Source organism: Symsagittifera roscoffensis, chromosome 2 (genome assembly GCF_963678635.1).
Source record: "Symsagittifera roscoffensis chromosome 2, txSymRosc1.1, whole genome shotgun sequence".
In the NCBI taxonomy this organism is placed as follows: Eukaryota; Metazoa; Xenacoelomorpha; order Acoela; family Convolutidae; genus Symsagittifera; species Symsagittifera roscoffensis.
Window position 1 is genome coordinate 21677606 of NC_087063.1, and position 22503 is coordinate 21700108.

General features: G+C 34.9%; 2 protein-coding genes across 2 annotated transcripts; both read left to right on the forward strand.

Moving 5' to 3' along the window:
* The first annotated feature begins 4206 nt into the window (after window positions 1-4206).
* LOC134839142 (5-formyltetrahydrofolate cyclo-ligase-like) lies at window positions 4207-9797 on the forward strand. The gene is made up of 4 exons (XM_063854590.1): window positions 4207-4343; window positions 6096-6264; window positions 9001-9150; window positions 9526-9797. Exons 1-4 carry the CDS (start codon window positions 4239-4241, stop codon window positions 9741-9743), a joined length of 642 nt encoding a protein of 213 aa, XP_063710660.1. The 5' UTR covers window positions 4207-4238; the 3' UTR covers window positions 9744-9797.
* A 1815-nt stretch (window positions 9798-11612) lies between these two features.
* LOC134839143 (serine racemase-like) lies at window positions 11613-21809 on the forward strand. Its single transcript, XM_063854593.1, has 4 exons — window positions 11613-11821; window positions 14560-14860; window positions 17151-17313; window positions 21299-21809. The coding sequence occupies exons 2-4, from the start codon at window positions 14601-14603 to the stop codon at window positions 21632-21634; spliced, it is 759 nt and encodes a 252-aa protein (XP_063710663.1). The 5' UTR covers window positions 11613-11821; window positions 14560-14600; the 3' UTR covers window positions 21635-21809.
* Window positions 21810-22503: the final 694 nt, after the last annotated feature.

The following is a 22503-nucleotide window of genomic DNA, read 5'->3' on the forward strand; positions in this document are numbered from 1 at the left end:
TATTTCTGAGACGGATGTGTGTTAATAATTGACAAGATTGCGTAAAGTTAATGTTTCCTGAAGAAATTCAAAAGTTGACAATTTTTTGAGCGAATTTGTTACTATTCATTGTATCAAGTTTTCAGAAAGAGAAGGAAACGATTACTGAGATCTTCGACATAATCAATCATGTTAGTTTTTTTGCATCTAGTTATGCTTCCTGAAAGGATTTTGGGTTTTGGCCGTTTGAATATCATCCCTGGAGCTTTATTTCATTTAGATTTTTGATATTTTTTAATGAAATTTCTGCAGCCGCCTGAAAACGATGTTTATAGGTTTTTGGTTTTTATACAGAGCAATAGTTTCTGTTTGTAGCGACTTTTTTTTTAAATGGATGTCAATTTTTTGGGTGCATAGCTTCTGGTACGTTCTAGCAAGCGATATCAAATCGGAATATAGGCGTTATATTTTCAAAATGGCAATTAGTTGAACAAAATCACTTGAAACAAACTTGGTAATTTATCATAATAAACGAATGATGTTTTTTTAAGCGAATGACTATCGAGCGCAACGTTCAAGAAATTGGTATCAGCCAAGCTTGGCCAGAGTATTCTGGAACTGTAAAAATTGTGAATCTGGAATATTCTAGAATATGTTTGTAAGTCAGTGCTTCAGACAATAGCAACTCAATTCAACTTCGAGGCCTGCCTTTTTTCTTATCTGCGGGATTTATCGCGATTTTCCTTATTAATTAAGGAGTGTGTTTTTTAAATGTGTTTTATATATTTTTCTCGAATTGAACGAAGATTTTAGGATTTGGTTCTGGAAATCTTTTAAAACAATTTCTTAGATTCTGTTCAACGAACTAAAATAGCCAAGACTTAGCTGGAGAGCTTGATATTTTTTTCACACGAGCTGTTCGAATGAAATGGAAACTGAACTTGAATTACTAGCTTAGAGAAACTTAGACGTTTTTTTGCGCTATGAAATTCCTTGAAATCAAAGGACATGAAGCTATTGCTCAAAAAAAATTTTTTTTGGTTCCTGAAATTTTTTGCTTAAATTTAATCAATTTTCGCTATTGACCTTTAAGCTATATCGTATAATGCAATGCTTTTTTTTTCGATGTATCAGTTTATGACGGCCAGTTTCACCTGAAGCATGTTTAAGAAGTCCTTAATTTGAATTTTTTTAAAATAATAAACTAGTAACGTTCAATATAATTTATTGAATTCAACTTTTAAATCTTCCTAGGGAATCTACAATTCTAACCAAACATATTGATTTTCCGAGATATGGCGTTTTCTTGCGACTTCTCATTTTTTTTCATAAAAAAATTGAACAAATTAACCGAACTTATAGTGGATTGCTGTCTCATCCTTATGGGGTAGCGAATCTCCTAAAATTATTACTGCTCACATCTTTTCGGTTTTCCAGATATGCCGATTTTTTATGTTTTTTTTTCTAAAATTAGATAGGAAAAAAATAATAAAACTTGAAAGTCTCAACCCTATGATGGGGTGCTGTCAAGTTTCAATCAGGGATTGCTAATCTGGCCTCTAATTATTACTGGTCAAAACCTTTGGTTTCCGAGATTTAGAGTTAATTATGATTTTCAGTTTTTTATTGCGAAAACTTAGGTGTAAAAAACTAAAAGATCTTGAAATTCTCAACCCCATGGGGTGCTGTCAGGGTAAGCTTATCGGTTAACAGCTGACTTCCAAATTTGACTGCTCTAATATTTAGTTTTTGAGATATAATGTTTTTTAATGGCGTTTTTTAATTACTTTTGTGGTTTTTTGTTGAAAACTGAGGTTGAAGTGGTTATTACGGTTCACTTTGGGTTTAAAAATCTTACCTCATAATTTGACTGCTGAAGTTCTTTTGTCTTCGGAGATATAGCGATTTTGTTATTTTTTGATTTTTTTTGCGTTTTCGATTAAGTCGATTATAAACAAACCAAATACACTTAGCATTCTCAACACGATGATGAGGTGCTCTAAAGGTACACTCACCAATTTCAAATTAGGACTTGAAATATGACTGTTCAATTTTTTCTTTTCTCAGAAATGTCGTTTTTTATGGCTTTTTCAATTGTTTTTTTTTTTAAATAGTTTTAAAAAGTACAAAAACTAACAAAACCTAAAATTCTCAAGCCTCTGGCGTTGTTCTGTCCGGCTAGACTCTAACAGTATCCTCAGGGTTTAAAAGTCTGGTCTTCAAATAATATTGATCTAATCCTTTTTGTTTCTGAGATGTGGCGTCTTTTATGATTGTTTTTTTTCAAAATCTTCAGATTTAAAAAAAAAACTAAAAGAGAAACGTTTCTCAACCTTATGGCAGGGTGCTGTCAGGGTACACCCAGGGTTTGCAAAATTCGCAGGTATTTTGTGTTGCCCAGTTCATTTTGGTGTCTGAGAATGGCGTTTTTTTCTTTCCCTTTTTTTCAAAAGCTTTAGATTTTGAAAAGTAGCACAGCTTGAATTCCTCAACCTATGGTGGGAAGCTGTCAGGTTTCAGTGACGTGCTGCTATCCGAAACCTACCAAATCTTGAAATACAAAACCTAAAAAAACTTGAAATTATTAACATTACGGTTGTGTTCTATCCGGGTAGACTCAGGGCTTGAAAGTCATATGATGGTCTTCAAATAATATTGTTCAAATCCTTTTGGTTTCTGAACTGTGGCGTTTTTCTATGATTGTGTCTTTTTTTCAAAGACTTCAGATTTAAAAAAAAAACATATAATTCTCAACCCTGCGGCAGGGTATTGTCGGGTTACATATTGGGATTGCAAACTTCGTATGCAGTTTTTGTTGCTTAATTCGTTTTGATTTCTGAGATATAGCGTTTTTTAATGATTTTTTATATTTTGTTTTCAACAACTTTAGATTTAGAAAAGTAAAAGAACTTGAAATCCTTAACCCTATGGTGGGGTGCTGTCAGGGTACACTGGGAAGTTGCAAATCCAGCCTCAAAGTAAGATTGCCCAAAAACTTTTGATTTCCAAAATGTGGCTTTTTCAATCATTTTTTTTTTTCAATTTTTTCAACTAATTGAGGTTTAAAAGAAACTAACAAACCTTGAAAATTCAATTTTTTTGGTGAGAGCTTTGAGGATACTCTTAGGGTTTGGAAGTTTTCTTGTTTTTGATCATTTGAATTTTATCTTCGAGAATGACAAATTTAGTTTTTGCTTTCAGTGAGCTAAAGGTTTCTTTTTCAAAAGATACATGTTTGTTGATACATGTTCAAAAGATAGATGTTTGTATTTTTAAATTTTGAAAAAAGTATCTATAAATAGTTCATTTTTTACTGTTCGAATTTTAGTTGAAGTTTCGGAGTTAAAATTTCGGAATTAAAATTTACTGTTCGGAGTTAAAATTTCAAATATCTGATGAAATTCCGTTGTTTGGCGGATTTGCTTTTCTTCTTGAAAAATGACCGAAAGTGACCACGTAAATTTTGGTTTTTTGTGAATATTTTAGGAAGTTGTTTCCACGTTTAACAATCCATTCCAAGTATCGTAGGTGCACGTCATGTGTCAATAAATAAAAGAATAGCTACAATTTTTTTTTGAATAAAGTAGCTTTTTTTCAGTTAACATCTGTCTAAGAGCCTAACGAAGTGTTTAGTTCTTTATTATTTGAAGGGAAACCTGTATGAGAGCTAGCTTAGATCCTTAGTTTTCCAACGAATATTTTAGGACAAAGAGATTGTAGAGATTTTTTGTCACTGAGAACACTTCTCTGACGACTTGAACGCAACTTATTCGCACGAATACGTTTAAGACTAAAATTTCAAACTGCTGTACTTGTTTACAGAGATTTTTGTCACTGAGAACACTTCTCTGGCGCCTTGAACGCATCTTTTTACGGTTTTTCATCCGGCTATTTTCTCTCGCCATGAGTCGCTTGTATTTGTAGAGAAAACTCAGATACGTCAAAAAAGTTTTTGTTCATGTCATCAGATGAAAACTTAAGTTGCCACTTCTATTTCCCGCGACTGTAACTGATATTAGTATTGGGCTATTTAAAATAAAAAGCTAGGCAATTGATTATTTTTCTGCTCAGATGAAAAAGCGTAAACGTTATTTAGTTTTATCAAATTAGGAAAAAAGTAGCCATTATTTACTTTACTCATCATAGCCGCAGAACTAAATGGAGTTTGAAAACTGATAGCTAGTTTGTACGCCTGATAGCAGTTTCAATCTATTTTATTTAAGGTATTTTGATATGAGTTGAATAGATAGGTTGTCACAATGAGTCTTTTAGCAAAAAGAGAGCTTCGAAGTAGCGTACGAGCTATTCTGCATTCTTTGGATGAACAATCTTTGGCTTACCAATCTGAGCGCGTTTGCGAAAAGGTGAGTGCTGCATGTTACCTAAGGTAACGAAATCGACATTGAATTGATTTACGCTCTAAGTTTTGGTCGGGTTCTGCTGTATGTCATTTGATGTTCATTAATTCAGAACATCTGAGCCATCCATTCATCCATCTATCAATGGAACGTTGCAAACTTGTACCTTTTATATCAAATGGATCAGAGCTATTACAAAGCGATCTTCCCAGACTAGTAATTCCAAACAAGTCACAGATTTTAGTGCAAAGTTAGTTTGGATACTATGAGTTTGCCATTTTCCAAATTATTACATGCAAAATTATGTCTATTTGTATTTAGTGTCACTTTTGCTGTATCTAATTGGCAATTTAGCTAAGGTTAGTAATTTAACAAGGGCCCGTGGCGCAGATGCGAGGACAGAAGTATCTTACTCCTCTGATCGTAGGATTGAATCCGCCACAGCAAAATTTGAGATTTTTCTTATTATACTTGCGATCAGCTTAGTGTATTTTTACAAACTTTCTTTTTTTTCTAACCCATTTCGCAAATAAAAGTATTCATTTAAAGTGTTAACTTATTTAGAAATTTGACTAGACTTGGAAATTGCATATCATCTGTTCTCTTTGCGTGTCTTCCGAAGTATTGTCGGCTGAGTGAATGCTCTATAATCGTACTGAAAGATTTCTATCGCTGGTGGTTTCGCTTCTAAGCTGTTTCTGTGAAATTGAATATTTTCAACCGAATTCAATTTTTTATTGTTTTTTTTTCAATTAAGCGTGCGTTGTATCGCAAGCGGCGCAAAGTTCCGCTTCGCCTGTCTGAATTTGAATTTTTCGTTTATTGGAAAAAAATCGAAAAAAGGTTCTCTGTTCATTTTTGTATGCCTAGTTTGCAAAGCATGGAAATTTTCTGACATAAAAAATTCGTTCTGATATTAGCAATTCAAACTATAATTCTTACTATTTTTACACTAGCGTCAGCTTTGTATATAATTAAGAAGTTTGTTTGTTTTTTCTAACTAAATCGCAAATATAAGTGCCACTTTTGGGGCACCTTTACAGCTTTTTGATAGTATGTGCTTTGACATTCGAATAGTAATAAAATAACACAGTTGATGCATTTTTAATTTTATTTATACATAATGTGGTTTTATGCTTTGCGATTTGTTACATGCAAAGTTAGTGTGGTGGATGCCTTCAGTTTTTTATATTCCAAAAGATCTTTTGCAAAATTGTGTCTATTTGTATTTGGTGTCAGTTTTGCTGAATCGCATTGACAATTTATTAGCATTTGTAGCTGCATTATTTGTGACTAGTGTTTGTCGGTGGTTAAGCGTGCGTGGCTGAGTGGTTAGTGTGTGAAACTCAAAATCTCTTGATTGCAGTAGGTCGCAGATCGAATCCTATCCCTAGCCAAATTTTTGCTAATTCGAGGCTTATTCCTATTTTTCTTGTTGAACTTTTTAGAGCTGCTTTGCGTCTTCTCGCTAGTTTTGCAAAGCGCAGCTTCGGCTCTCTGTATAAACTTGCCAACTCGGATCAAAAATAAGTTTGGTCTTTTTGCAATTTTAATGGCTTCGACTGATGTTTATAATGTTGTGCGTCGAATGGAGTGTGACGTTTATTTTTTTTAGGTCGTATGGAGAACAAAATTTCTCCATAATTCTGATTGTTATTTTAAAAAAATTCCAGAACGGTTGTTTTAGAAAATTTTGACCAAATATTTAGTCTTTGATTAAAGACAAAAGCGCTCGAAGTTTGATCAAATTCATTTCAGGTGTTGCAACATCCCAAGTTTGCGGAAGCATCAATTGTTTCGGTTTACCTCAGCATGAAAGGGCGAGAGTTGGACACGACTTGTCTGATCAAGTGGATTCTTCGAACCAAAAAGGAAAACACGGACAAAAATAAAAGGCTGTTCATACCGCTTATTCTTCCTGCAACGTGTAAATTTTTTTAGTCCACATAATTATTTACCGAAAATTTCTTTTTGTTGCACCAGTGTTGACCAATTTCAGTAGTTTTTTTGGAAAGAGGTTTTTAACACAATATAACACAAATTTGAAAAAAAAATAGTAAGTTGAGCTCATTGTAATAACCAAACGTTCAATCTCAGGTGGTTAATTTTGAACAAGTAATTTTGAAAACGCTTACAAAACAGAATGATAATAAGCGTTATATGTTTTGTTGAATTTAACTATGTGTAATAGAAATGTTTGAAACTCCTTGCTTCGATCGTAGTAACTTTTTCGCACCCAACCCTTCTTAAAGAAATTTACACTGAGGCGAAACGTAACATAGCATCATTTGCGATACAGCACGAACATATCATAAAAACTATTCGACAGAAAAGGACGAAAAAACTAAATGCCCAAAAAACGTTCAGAAGTTTGCATGTGTTTGTCTGAAAATGTCCTTTAATTGCCCATGCGATAAGCAACGGTTTTCCAATCGGGTTCTAGACTTTTTTCACATAATTTTGTTCACAGAATGGTCAAAATTAGAAATGGTAAATTTAAGTTCAGTTCATAATGTTCATCAAAAGTTGTACATCCACCCTGCAAACTTAGCCTAGAGGTAACAAATACGTCTGAGGGGGGGGGGGAGAGGGGGGGGTGGGGGGCAAAGATCCTTCGAAATTGCCCAGGATCTGTTTGCTTTTTCAAACGGTAAAAGTTACGGTTCAAAAAAATTTCGGCCTATTGTTTGTCTGCTCATGTTTTGTCGGCTTAGTTGGCAGATCTAAAAAAAATCGTTTATTTTCGGTGCAAACAAATTTCACTGTTAGTGCTTTAAGTACATTAGCATTTTGAAAATCCGGCAGAGTCGAAATTTGCTTTTTACATAAAGTTTTTTGCTAAAATTTTGTTTTTTTTTGTCTTCTTTTTTCGATTGAATTGGGTTTCGGCTTATTTTATATCTACTTAGTGGTCCCTTATTGAATCGTTTGAAGACCGAGAAAAATTTTGTGTGCGTGTGTATTCTGAGGGGAAGGGGCACTCAAATTTTTTATTAAGATATTTATGAATTTTTTCGGCAAGAAAGGCTTCTCTTGATGTTTTTTTGTTTTGTTACCGGTTATTAAGTTTTGTTCCAATGCTAATTTTGCTTTCTAAAACATCGGTATTACTTTTTTTTGCTGATGATGATCTTTTGGCTTTCGATGTAGCTCTCGGTTTAGTTCCCGAATTGTATATACCACCTTGATTTTAGCAATTGTATGGCTTTTGTGGATACTATTTTGGCAGTACATGTATATTTTCCAATAAGATTTTGCGGAATGGTTTTGGTTGGTTTTCAGCTAATTGGATGTGGGCTTTAACTTTGTCGCCGTTTTAACTTAATATTTTGTTTGCTACAATTTTTCGATATTATTTATGATATTGTTAAGACTTTGGCCACAAATTTAAATTTTCGAAAGCTCAAATTCAACCCCACTTGGCACTCTGAAAAATTTTCGTAAATTTGAAAAAAAAATTGATTTTTTGGTTGTTTTTCTTGTTGTTTATTCTACGGATATAACTTTCGAAGTCCTCTTCGATAGTTCTTGAGTGTTTTGCTGTTTTAATCCTATACTTCTTGTATTGTAAGTGTAGCGAAGCTCAGCTTCGCCTCTGTGTTAAAGTTGATTTTGAGAAAGTTATGCCTAGTAAAACAAATGATTGCTACGTTAGCATCAAAGCAAGAGTTATGAAGTGGTGATAAAGTTAAGAGCACGTGAGCAGGCACCCGTTGCGCCGAAAAAAAAACTTAGTTTTCATAATAAAACTTTAAAAATATCTGCTCTGAAAAGACAATTTTCACATTAAAAAAGTTCTCTTTTTCAGTCATGAAACAAAGCAATATGAAGCCAATACGTGATAAAAAATAAGCTGACGTAATTAAGCCAATACACTATCAGCCGAATAATTTTTGAAATTTATAGCCAACAGACAGTTGGAAAAGTGTATGAACTCAAGGAAATCAAAAACAACTACTTCTCCTGAAAATTTTTTGAATTGCCAAAATTTTATAGGTTTTTGGAGTGTCAATGAACGCAGTGAAGACTCTTAAATGGGTCTAGTTAATTTTTTCACCAAGTTTAACCTTCTGCGCTTTGACTTCTGATTTTTTTAAAGTTCATTTTCAAATTTATCGACTAAAAAGAAGCAAACTACGTTTTCCACTAAGGAAACTGGATATGACGCGAAAAATTCGAACGACTTCTAGTTTGGATAGCGGACGTTAGTTTTTATATTTCTGAGTGGAATAAAAAATTTATCTATTGATTCAGTTTTCTCAATTTGGTTCATTTTATCAAAAAATGTGTCGATCAAAACCTGTTCTAGAAGTTTCAAGAGCTTTAAGGTGATCTATTTTTTTTTGAAGTTCGAAAGTTGAAGTTTTTTCAAAAACAAGTCTTTCGTTTTTTTTCTGGTTTCTTTTCCAATTGTCTGTTGACTATGTTTTTTTTTGTAGGCCATATATTTTTTCTTAGAAATTTAAATGCTGAAAAACAAATTTTTGTTGCCTTGCGTTCATTGACACTTTACCAACTGTCTGTTGGTTTTTTGTAGAATCTAAACAGATTAGTTAAATTAGTTATCTGTTTTTGTGAGTTGTCGTGTTACGTATTTTAACATTGTTGCTATGTTTCGACTGCGTTCTGATGGTACCAAGCAGGCAAGTTACTGTATTTTTAGATTCAACGGAAAGAAGATCTTTCATGCGGATGGTTGAACTCAAGAGCGAGGAGGATTGGCTGTCATTGAGGGAAAACAGCTGGGGAATCAAGGAACCATCGCTGGATGATTTGGATTCGAGAACTTCTCTGGAGAATATTTTGGCATCGGGTGAAATTCCATTCAAAAAATCAGTTGCTAGATTGTCGGGAGACAAGTGTCGATTATGTTTAATCGTGCTTTTGTTCCGCCTCGTCAAAAATTTTTCTACGAATGTCGTTTTTGATGATAGTTTTTTTCCTAAAATTTGACTTTTTAAAGGAATTCTTCAACGTGAATATGATGTAAACAATGGTTTTACAGAAACTGAATATCTTTTTTTATTTGAAAGTAGATATTCTGTAATCATGCCAAACTGCTTTAATTGGTGAGTTAAACGAGTTTTTTTATCGGAGAACCACGAATGTAAGACAGGAAAAGAGGACCGTGAGTAGTGAAAGCATTGCAAACTGGAGAGAATTCCTAAGTGGTTACCAAATATTTCAGGAAGCGATAATTGTTTGATGCTGGTACCTGGTGTCGCTTTCGGACTCGATGGATCCAGACTGGGTCATGGGAGGGGATACTACGACAGATATTTGCGCGATAACTGTTCACACTCTGAAAACTTCTACTCCATTGGACTCGCTTTGCACGAACAAATAGTTGAAGATATCCCTATGAACGCAAATGATGTTATTTTAAACGAAGTTATTGTCACTTGAAATATTGTTTTGCATCGACTCAAGTCAATGTTCATTAAAATTTATTATTCTTAAGACTTTTACGATGGCATGAATTATCTGAACTAGCTAACAGTGAGCACTTAGGAAAGCAGTCAGTTTGAGGCATCAGAGGAGTTGAAATCCTTCTAAAATTCTTACTGATCCGACCGACCATGCAACGAGAGAAACTATGGATTTGAGTTTTCAATAAATTAAAACTATGTGCTTTAAATAAACGGCAGAAGGATTGGCTGATCTGTCAGAAACCCCTTCAGTCTTGATTGAAGCTTTGTTATTTTTTTTCAAAAGCCGTAATGCCACAACTTTGAGTTCTCGAGAAAAACGGTTCAAAATTGTGGCTTTTTGAGATTATGTAGTGCGGAGATTCCATGACATTAAAGTGGAAGTCTAAAATGTAATTGTTTAAAACGTTTAGAGTGGATTTTATGCCCTCTTGAAATTAAAACAAAGTGAATTCGTTTTTCAAGTAACAACAAATCCAGAAAATGGTATCAACTATTTAAAAGGATGTTTGTTTTATTACCACGAAGTGGGCAGTTGAAGGATGCAAATTTATTTTCATTACCACGAAGAGTGCACTTGAAGGATCATTGAGCCAGTTCTGCATTAACTAATAAAGCTGGTTTTAACTAGCAACTGTCGTTTTCATCAACAAACGCTCTTATCACTCGCATGCGATAGTTTCGTACTCCTTTGACTCAGCACACTGACCGGTTTACCGTCATTTTCGAAGCAAGATAATAAATTCAAACTATTTTTTCTGAATCATTCTTGATTTAAAGGCAAACGTCCAAAATTCAGTTCATGTTGTTTAGATGAATAATTACTTGCGGTTAAAGTGAAAGGTATGTAATAAGACATTGATTTTGAATTGAGAACTTCTTTTAAATATCTTATTGCTGTTCCGAGTATTGTTTGTTGTATTACTCAAAAACCACGGTGAGTCTTTTCTCCTTTTTTGGCCTTAAGAAAGTTTGCGTTTGTAGACAGAATTTTCCAGATTTCCCAGACGGAATCAAAATTTTGACTTGAGATATTTCATCGAGTCTGTTCTATTAGTCCTTCTCCCTCCAATTTCATGAGATTAAAATCCGTTTTCCGTTTTTTTTATTCACAAAATAAATAAAAATTGAACATTGAAAACAGGGGCGGATCTAGGATTTTCTCGAGGGGGGGGGCGGATTTTCAAAAAATTTTCCAAAATTTTGACGACCTTTTTTTTTTTTTAGGTCGACCAAATTGATTTTTCGAGCTCTCCCAAAGCACTGTTTTGCCCCTACTTTGGCTAAATTTTCTGCGCCGCAGGCAAATTTTTGAAAAAACAGTCAGAAAAGCCGTTTTCGGGCAATTTTTGAAAAATGTTGACAAAAAAATCGCGTTTTTTTTGGCGCGCGCTCCCCCTCAAAGTTAGTATATATTGGCGCCGAAGGCGCCTTTAGAAAAATTTTAGGGTCGGTCGGCCAAAAATGGATTTCTGAAAAAGTATCAAAGGGGGGACCCTTTGGGTCGGCAGGGGGTCGAATCCCTGAGGGGGGGGGGGGCGTCCGCCCCCCCCCGCCCCCCCCCCCCTAAATCCGCCCCTGATTGAAAAGATGTGCCACGTTTAATTCAGTTTTTGTTTTGGATAAGTTGAATTACGCATTGCAAAAAAACTCCTACACTTTTTCTACTGTCATCTGTCTCCGCCGATTGGTTTTCGCTGATAATAATTGGTTGCAAAAAGATGTACAAGTAGATTTCTTTTAGATTGATTCGGTTCTTTTTCATGCCATCAAGTTTCAATGTCAATCTGATCCAATATGATTGATATCTGTGACATCGAAAGCGCTCTGGAAAGAATTAGGCCGTTCATCAAGAGACACCAGTCGTGTCCAGTGAAAATTTCCAGCAGTTATTCACTAAGAGCAAATCGGTTCACTTCAAGTGTGAAAATTTCCAGAAAACTGGCAGTTTCAAGGTAAGAGGGGCTATCAATTCGGTGATCAGACTCAAAGAAACTAATCCAGAGGTAACCAGTGTGGTGACGCGGAGCTGTGGAAATTTCGGCGCTGGCTTAGGTAAGTAAACTTTACACCCTCACCAGCAACTATTTTCAAAGTTTTTATTTCTTTTCTGTTGACATGGGTAGCAGGAGTGGGATCTCTTTATCTGTATCCCCCTCGGGTACCTAGTAAAGAATATCCCCCTATAAAGAAGTAAATCAACGGTGGGCATATCAAAATTTTATACCTACCTTATAATGAATCTCTCCCCCCCCCCCCTTTTGCAAAAGGGGGGTGATATAGTTTAAGAGGGTGTCATTACCGTACAATTCAACACCTTACATTTTAACACCTAGTCATTTTACTACTAAACAATTTAATGGTCTGGCTTAAAATGGCAAAATTTTCTTTCGTTTAATTCTTTGATATTTACCGAAGTCCCCTTTGAAGTAAGTTTTCTTTTCATTTTGGATTAAAACATGTTAAGTTATAGAAATTGTTTTAAAATGTAGCGATGTTAAATTGCTAAGGCAACAAAAAGTAAGGAGTGAAATTGTATGGTGTTAAGTTGTTTAGAGTTAAAAAGGGGGGAACCGTTTAAGAGATCCCAGGAGTTAAGTGGGTTTGAAATGAAACTGGAACTCTGCTAAAACCATACTATGTATAAAACTTTTCTCTAAAAATTTAAAGTGAATTTTGAGAATGTTCTTGTTATTCACTTCCCGATGAAATTAGTCAGAAAAGCATACTGCAGTTTTTTTGAGATGAAAATCAATTAGGGTTAGAAAATGGACACAGTAATTGTAAAAAGTCAGGATAAAATCGAGCGGACAGCCTAAAAGTAAAACAATAACGAGAGACTGATTTTTTTTTTTCAGTGAGAAAGAGTGAATTAAAAACGCCAGAAGAGTACGGCTCAATTTTTTGCGTCATTTGTTGCTTTTTTTTTCTGTTTTATGGAGAAAATGATGAAATAATTGTGATTTCTTTGATTTTGCATTGTGATTTTGTGAAGTATTAGTACAGTGCTGATTTAAATTAACCGGACAAAACGAACAAAATTTGAAATTTCCAACGCGTTTCCCTCAAATTGACTTAAAGTTAGACAAAAACGTGAAAAGAAAAACAAACGCTTAAAGTGTCATCAGAATTGATATGGTGCAATTTTTGTGCCAACTATCGTAACAAAAGTATAGGAATATTTGTGCTCGGGGTGTTTTTTTTCTTCAGACAAATTTCGACTTTTTAACTTGCCATTTTTGACGGAAATTTTTGTATCATTCAAAAGGCTTTTTTTTGTCCTGAGCTTAAATTTGAAAAGATATTTCAACTGTGATTATTTTTCGTAAAGTTATGGGGGTTGAAAGATTGCCATTTTGGCCAACTTTGGACAATTAACGCGCGATATTTTTCGCGCTATTAACGCGTAAGCGGAGATTTGATCTGTCCTGGAAATTGTTCCAAATTGGTTGAAGGAAGCTCATTTGCCATAATTGATTTCTTACTAGGAGCGAAATCTATCATTCTGTACTTTATATGGCTTGTGGGGGGATGATTTTCACAAAAAGTCTCAAATTTTAAAAAAGAAAACTTCGTTTACTTTATTACAATTAATTTTTTCTTGTTATTACTGCTCCATAGACCTTAAACGGCAGTCTGAACTTTCAGGGCTGCGCACTGATACGAGAAGTCTTGTTTCTGTTTCTATTTAATCAAGAATCAATGGCTTTTTTCATTTATCAAGAATTATGCGGAAAATACTCTGCTGATTGATGAGAAAATTATAAAAAAAGCGTCGTACACAGCGCAACAAAATTTTTGACAATTTATTTTTTCTAGATATTTTTCAGCAAGAATTTTAGGTTTTATATAGTAAAAATCACATTTATTGACTATCAAGCTAAAATAGTCATTAAATGTCCCATACAGCTTTTTGGAGATTTAACCTTCCTAGAACTTTGTTGGGTTGTGTAAGAGGCTTCGTTTGATTTAATTTGCTCATCAATTAACTGGGTAGTTCCAGCTTAGTTCCTGACTAATAAAAAAAGCGCTTGATTCCTGATTAAATTAAAACAGAAAAAATGCCCCATACTAACTCTGGTTAAATTCTAAGTAACTTTTGTTCTCCTCATTTTTTGTGTAATTTTTCTTTTCCCTGTGCGATTTGCAATTGTTGTTATAAAACCAAAAACTAGATGTTGAAGGGCAGACTGAACATTCCGGGTTTTGCTTGGATATGACCAGTCCAGTTTTAAATGCAGAAGAATCCGTCCAAGCCAAATTTAATCCAAGAGCAATTAAGAATCAGATAAACAAAGCATGCTAGATTACTTGTAGCATAATATCAATAGTTGACCCGCCTAGAACTCGTGCTAAATGTAAGCGGAGTGGAGAAAACTTCGGCTGCTTGCCAAATGCCGCTTGCACAGAAAATAGCGACACTTACCAAACTATCGGTTTAATTTTCGAATGACACTTGTATCTATTTTTTTGTCTAATAAAGGTGTGATATAAGGATCAATATTAAAGCGTAATGGGACGATTCGCAACAAAAAACAAATTGCAATATACTCACCGCCGCAGTCGCGACAACGTGATGCAAGCTTGTCAACAGAGGGTAGGACTTAATACAAAAATTAGAGCCGTTTAGTGCCCACCGGCGTCGTTAAACCAAAATTCTTACGTTATTAATTAATTTTAGAACTTCGCGAGTTATCGCTTTCTTCAATTATTGCTAGTTGTCTTTGTTGCGAGTTGATGCGGGACCTATTGAGTCCCCGAAGAAAATGAGTTCAATTGTTCAAGTTTTTCAGCATATGCAGCTATTGCGCACAACTTGCTGTGCTATGTAGCGATGCCATCTCCATGCTTGAAGTATAAGAGAAAAATAGCTGAATTCTACGGTGCCATTAGTTCAACCTATAACGCCACATGCGACAAATCGAGGGAATCAGAACTAAGTCGAATACAGTCAGAATCTGAGGCTCACTTCATAACTTCTTCAAATGAGAAAAGTTCAATCTGTGGTCAAGCTACAGTGGGATTGGAATTTATGAAGCAAGTGAAAGATCTCGATGCTGTTCTGGTCCCATGTGGAAGTGGCGGGCTACTAGCGTAAGTGACGGTTGAGCAATACTTTTTTGGAATGGGTGAAAGCCATATCTTCATTGTTCCGATCATTGAAAATGGCGTGACTTCGTATTCGGGTGTGTTTTATTTTTTGTGTTTTGTTTTCCATACAAAATTAGGTACCACATTGGACCTGACCGAGTGATATATCATGTTAGAGCCCTTTCACTCGTGATTTGACGCACATAACCAAGTTTCAAAAAGTTGTCCCAGTGTCGAGAAAAACTGGGTGGCCGGCTTTTTTCCGCCACCCTTCAGTACGAGCGCGCGCAGCAATCGAGCTCTTTCCATATTCAACGAGCTACTGCGAATTTCAACGTTATGCATTTGGCGCTTATGAAACTGATCTCGCAAAGTTAACGCTATTTTGCCTCGATCTTTTTTTTGCGACTTGATTCCCAAGTCATTAAGCAGACAAAATTGAAAGTTCAATAACCATTCACATCCTATAGAGAAATCCCAATTTTTTACAAGGAAAAGCGGGGACTTGAAAGGAGAACGGATTATGATTTGATTTAAAAAAAAATGTTCTATAGAAATGAAATATTTCAATTTTTTAACATTTTGTTTGAGCAGACAGATCGGTGGGTCGAATTTATCTGTCGTGCAATCCCACACTGAGTAGAGCAGTTCAAAGCTCCATCCGTGAGATTGAAAATTTTTGGTTTCTTCATAATTACCAAACATATTTTGATTCGAAATAAAAAGTTCACAGCCCCTCAACTAAAAAAATTAAACACCTGCAGTTTTCAGTGGTATCACTCAGTTGATCAGTTGTTTCGAAAAAAAAATAAATTCTAGGCTCCTAGCTATGTTGTTAAGAAAATAAATGTTTCCCATTTTTTCCTTCATCATTTAAATCATTTTGTATCCTTACTTCAACTATATCTCCTCTTCTCTTCATTACCATTAACTGTGTCTTAACTGCGAGTAACTGATAGTGATATGGTAATGCAATTAACCAATATACTAGAGGAGTGAGTTTAAATTTGTTTTACACTTTTTTTCTACTTTGATCGAATCGAAGTTATTGATATATTCCAAAACAATTTTCTGCAATGTCTTATAAAAGAATGAATTTGCACTAAAATATCAGGTTGTTTCGCGTCCAAGCATGGGCTTGAGCGGAACAAGTCTTCAGTCAACTTTTCATGGAATGTTATATCGTCAAATGTTCGTGTGGATCGATTGTAAAAAAATTTTCTATTTGTTAAAACCATTGTAACGTGCTGGGCACAGTTAGTAGCACGGGCGATTAGTTTCGAAGAGTGGTTTGACATTAAAAAGGTGCCATTGTGAGGATGTAAAGCAGAGTGCGTATAACGAAACACCAAGAGCCCTGATGGACGGTGCCTCGCGCCCTGAGTACTTTAAAATTTTTGATTCGAATTCGAGCGAGTAAAGCGATCGAGTAGCGTTCGTTATATATAAAAATTAGCTATTTAGACTAAAAACTTGATTTCACTAAATCGAAAATTACTTTCACAAGCTTCAATTAGTCCTTCATTGACAAAACAGAACTTTCAAAATACGAAAAAATTTAAGTGCAAAAATTTGAAAAAAAATTTTTGGAATCTTTTTTCTCCCTTTTATGGTTTATTTAATTTCTGAAATTAATTAAAGTTGTCAAGACATAATTCGCAAACTTTTACGCGTGCATTTGTTTCTATCATCACGCGACTTTCAAGAAAAAAAAACACTGAGCAGCCGTGGCTGAGTGGGTAAAACGCGCGACCTTTAACTCAAACGTAGTGGGTTCGAATATCGCATCCTTCGCGGTTGCAGGGTCACTGTAGCCCACAAGAAAAACAGCCTAAAGAAGAAAGGTGGGAGCAGCTGGGCTGGGAGCTTTTGAAAACTTCATAATAATAAAAAAGTTTGAAAAAAGTAGATTTTTTTTCTTCGAATAGGGTCGGAACATTCTGTGCTATTTGCACAGCAACCGGCTATCCTTAGTTTCAGATGCATTTTGAGGAAGTCTATCACTGCCGCCCTTATTTTTAGAGTTTTCTTTAAAACAGATTGAAGAAGTACAGGTCGGAAAAGTCATATCGATCGCCCAGCTGAACTTTAAAAAAGGAGGATAATTTTTTAAAAGGGTCGACGAAACTTCGGTTCAGTTGAAATTTTTGTACTTCATGTAGGTAATAATAACCGAAAAATTTTTTTCGAGCGTCTACACTTGTCTCAGAAAAAGCTGGCCAGTGTTTGATATATTTAAAGAAACATTTGGTCGATACATTTTGTAGAAACAGGCTAAAGTTCTGAGTTTCAGAGGAATTGCCACTGCTGTGAAGGCGTTAAGACCTGACATCAAAGTGATCGGGGTGGAGCACTGCACTCCATTCGGACTGAAGAAGTCGATGGAGATGAGGGAGAGAGTGTGGCCCGAGTACTATGTCCCCTCCATCTGCAATGGGCTGCAAAATCCCACTATGGTACGCAATGCTGCCGATACTATATAAGTAACTTCTAGCAAAATAGTCGGAAATAGTATAGTAGGCTCAACATATTTTGATGTTATGTAACTAGAGCATCAAGCATCAAGAGACGCCGAGATTGTAAGTTGCGTTGAAATATGAGCGGATTCAGGTGGTCGAAGTTATGTTAAATTATTATAGCTTTAAGATGATACCACACTCGATGATCTAAGACCTTTCTTTGAGTTTGAGATACTTGATTTTGCGCAAAAAAGAAACCTAGGCCTCAATTCTTTTTTTTTATATTGTTCGGGTCTTTTTATACCTTTTTCAGGTCTTCTTCTGTTACTTTCTGCGTAGACTAGCTAGTTTACCGTATTGAGTTAGTGGTTGTGTCATCCGGTTGGACGATACAGTGCTGATTTAAACTATCGGGACAAAATGAACAAAACTTGAATTTTCAAATGCGTTTTGCTCAAATTGTGCCGAATTAGACAAAAAGTGAAGAGAACAAAAGTTGCTTAGAGTTTCACCAGAATTCATATGGTGCAATTTTTTCTCCAAAGTTATCAGCCAAAATTTTACCCCAAAAATGGGTCATATGGGGTTTTCTTAATTAATCAAAACTTACGCTGAAACTATTTTGTTAGTTGATAGGATAATTATATCACAAGAAGCCTCTTACACAGCCCAACAAAACCTCCAAAAACCAGTATAAAAGAAAAATTTTTTGCTTGATAGTCAAGAAATGTGTTTTTTACTATATAAAACCCAAAATCTTTGATAAAAAAAACAAATTTTAAACAATTCGCGCAAATGTTTGGAGGTTTAACCTTTCTAGAACGTTGCTGGACTGTGTAAGAGGCCTCTTGTGATATAATTATCCCATCAATTAACCGAGTAGTTTCAGCGTAAGTTTTGATTAAATAAAAAACCCCATATGAACCTTTTTTGGGGTAAAATTTTAGCTGGTTATTTCGGAAAAAAATTAAGCCATACTAATTCTGGTGAAGTTTTTAGCAACTTTTGTTCTTCTTCTTATGTCTAATTTTAACCCAATTTGAGCAAAATGCGTTTGAAAATTCAACTTTTGTTCATTTGTCCTCTTCTGTTACTTTCTGCGTAGACTAGCTAGTTTACCGTATTGAGTTAGCGGTTGTGTCATCCGGTTGGACGATACAGTGCTGATTTAAACTATCGGGACAAAATGAACAAAACTTGACTTTTCAAATGCGTTTTGCTCAAATTGTGTCGAATTAGACAAAAAGTGAAGAGAACAAAAGTTGCTTAGAGTTTCACCAGAATTCATATGGTGCAATTTTTTCTCCAAAGTTATCAGCCAAAATTTTACCCCAAAAATGGGTCATATGGGGTTTTCTTAATTAATCAAAACTTACGCTGAAACTATTTTGTTAGTTGATAGGATAATTATATCACAAGAAGCCTCTTACACAGCCCAACAAAGTTCTACTAGTTCTCTTACACAGCCCAACAAAACATCCAAAAACCAGTATAAAAGAAAATTTTTTTGCTTGATAGTCAAGAAATGTGTTTTTTACTATATAAAACCCAAAATCTTTGATAAAAAAAAACAAATTTTAAACAATTCGCGCAAATTTTTGGCGGTTTAACCTTTCTAGAACGTTGTTGGACTGTGTAAGAGATCTCTTGTGATATAATTATCCCATCACTTAACCAAGTAGTTTCAGCGTAAGTTTTGATTAAATAAAAAACCCCATGTGACCCTTTTTTGAGGTGAAATTTTAGCTGGTTATTTTGGAAAAAAATTGCACCATACTAATTCTGGTGAAGTTTTTAGCAACTTTTGTTCTTCACCTTATGTCTAATTTTAACCCAATTGGAGCAAAATGCGTTTGAAAATTCAACTTTTGTTCATTTGTCCGGATGTTTTAAATCAGCACTGTATATCCTGCTTGTAAGTACTCCACGTATGCTGCCATGTCTGTGTCTTCTTGTAACTGACTGTCCTATTGTTGTGTGTTATTTGCGTTTACTTCGATGGCTTTCAGAGTCTAGAAAAATTGCCTCTTTCGGTATTTTTGCTACAGAGTCTGTCCTTTGCCGGAAGTTGCTGTCAGTACCCAGGCTCAAAAGGATAGCCGCATTTTCAACACGGTTTAGGGTTATGTAGCAGTATTGAGACCACCGCGTTTTCAGACACTGTATAAACCAATCAGAATTGTTCATTTTTTTCCTTGTCTCGATTCTGATTGGTTTATACAGTGTTTGAATACGCGGTTGTCTAAATACAGACCGCACTCCGCGGTTTAGAGTCTGTGTTTTACTGTGTGCTCCATCCTTTAGTGAAATTTCTTTTTCGCGATTGTCTCGTTGGTTTTGTCTGAAGTTCACTCTTCTCTTTACGACTCCATGAGTTCTGACTTTTTATGAGGGTTTGTTTGAGCGACTTGCTCATCCTTGTTGGCAAATCTGGAGCTGGTTTTATAAACCTTTTTTTGTGTTTTTATTACTCATCTTTTTTTATCACTAAACCTCTTTTTATAACTCATCATTTGTCATGTTTGCGGTGAATATATTTCTGATAATTTCGGACTTTAGTCCGTTATCCATTCACAGTGTGCATTTGAAGTTTCCTCTGGTCACTAGGTCGTTTAATCTGCAGTGGTAATGCTCAATGGTTTCTGTTTTTCTTTGTCTGCTTGTGAATGCTTCATATCTCTCGAAGGTAACGTTTCGTGATTTTACCAAAAAATATAATAACTTTCGCCAGTATTTTCAAGTTAATATTTTGTGGATTTGTAGATATGTTTAATACTGGTTCAATTAATACTAGCAAAGTTTTTTTTTGCTGGATTAGTGGTATTTTAGTGGGTTCTTTGACCATGATAGCTACGCCATGTTATTTCCACGTGTGTCGACTGAGAACCGATAATTGGTTCGGTAATTGGAATCGATAATTGTTTTGAGTAATTTCATCCGAATCCATTTAAATTAATGGCACAGCTTATTGTCCATAAGTTAATTTTTTTTTTCTAAATTAGTCTAGAATAAAAGTTCTAGACTAAATTTCTAATACGGCAAGTGTTAGCTGTGGAGAAAAATAAGAGATTTTAAAAACGCAAATGAATTCAAAATGTCTTTCTGCAGTCTGATCGGATCTGAGCTCCAATCGGTTGAGATTCAGAAACTCATAGATACTAACACATTTGAGATTTAGTTTATAAATAATTCTGAAATAAAATCAGACTTCTGTGTCTATTTGTAAACCAAAAGTAAATCTATTCATAGCACCGGTATGACATTCCTAATGGGTCAGTATGCCAGTTGGTAGTTTTAACATAGCATGAAGATTGCTTTAGTTTTTTCTTATCCGTACAGATAGCTGCTCCGCAGGTGTAGATCTAAACTTTTTGGTAGCCTATTGAAGGTCGACCAAATGCATTTTCCAAGTCTTCCATATCAGTAAGTAGACCCACTTTTGCCCTAACTTTTTGCACTGACTGGTTTTATAAAAAGGCCAAAAATTAAATTTTAGGGCCGTTTTTGAGGGGCTTAGTTTGTTTCATCGCCAAAATATTAAGTTTGGGGTCGACCAAAAATCATTGTACGTTTTTGGCTTATTGCAACCATGATTGGGATAAACAAGAGGTCGAAAGTTAATTTTGGAAAAACTAATTGTCAGAGTACGAGTATTTTACACTAAAGCGCATTCTGCTTCGTTTTCAGGTGATATTAAGTCATTCAAAATTTCCCAATGCACTATTTCTTTGTAATAAAAAACAAACTTCTGATCTTACGAGTTAAACTAAAAATTACCCATGCACTTTGACTAATTAAGAGACTTGCAACAGCCACGAGAAGCTTAGCACTAAAAACTGTGTTTGCGGTTCTTCTTCTTAAAGGTTAAAAAGTAAACAAACAGAACACTGGTAAATAAAGTGTGCAAAAAAAAACATTTTTTTTTTGAAAAACAGTGTTGGTGTGTTGGTTTGTGTTTATTTGAGAATTTTTCTCGCGACAGAAACCTTCACTCTCAGAGGAATCAGCCGGCATCATTTTCCAATATGTCGATGGCGTCATACAGGTTCCGGACGAATTGACATCCAAAGCAGTCCAGTTTTTCCTCACTCAGATGAAGATGGTGGTCGAACCTTCTGGTGCAATAACTGCAGCTGCTCTTATGGACTCTGAAAATTTGGAGAACTCATTGAAAGACTGCCAGAACATTGGTGCAGTAATTTCAGGCGGCAATGTGGACATTCTTAAGGAATTAGCTGAAGCTGCGAAAAAGTCGTCAATTGAAGAAGAAGAGAGTATCAATAGAACATTACAAAAATTGATTGAGCGGATCAACTGAATATAAGTAAATCGAAAATCGTGCTATAGATCACCCAATTTATTTACCCTTGCGATAAGCAAGGGTATTGCAATCGGGTACTAGATTTTTTTTCCGTAAATAATCTCCATTTTCTGCACATTGCATTTTTAACAGCTCTAGTTAATGTGTCCAGAGTTAATGCGTTACTGGATCTACTGGTAAAAAAGTTTTCAGATGTAAAATTATTTTTTTTGTAGGCTTAAGTGATTTCGGCCGAATTCGAAGGCACGTTATATAAGATTCCGATTGTTGCTAGTACAAATGCTTCAAAAATTATGAATTTTCGTGTTTTTTTTTACTAACGGGCGTCTTTACTTTTATTTGTGATCTTTTTTCTTGTGATTCAGCTATCTTACGATGCATAGTAGCTTTATTCTTGCCAAGATTGATGTAATTGGGTTGTTTTCATAGGCTTTCAAAATTTTCTATATTTTCAGCTTTTTTGGAGTATTTGTTTGAATTTTTGTATTCAACATTTTTAAAGTTCCAATGTTCAATGTTTTCGTTCATTTTAATCTTCGTTTTAGCAAGCAATTGATGGTTCTTTTATATACATAAAATTGCACTTGATTGCATGCAGGCAGTTAGTTTGGTTCCAAGTTTTTCAGAGAAGGCTCGAGGTGAGTTTTGGGTTTTTTGGACGGAAACCTGACTTTTTTGTATCCTTTCCATCTAAGAGTTATCAGAGAGAAATGAATATAATTTGTGTTACCTGCATCTTCTATGTTTTGGTAATTGAGTTTTACAATAATTGAAAAACAATTCCCCAGTTTTTAGCCGACGATTTCTTCGACATAATTCATTTAATAATTTGTTTTTTCGTAAGAGCCAGATTATCTTTCGAACTT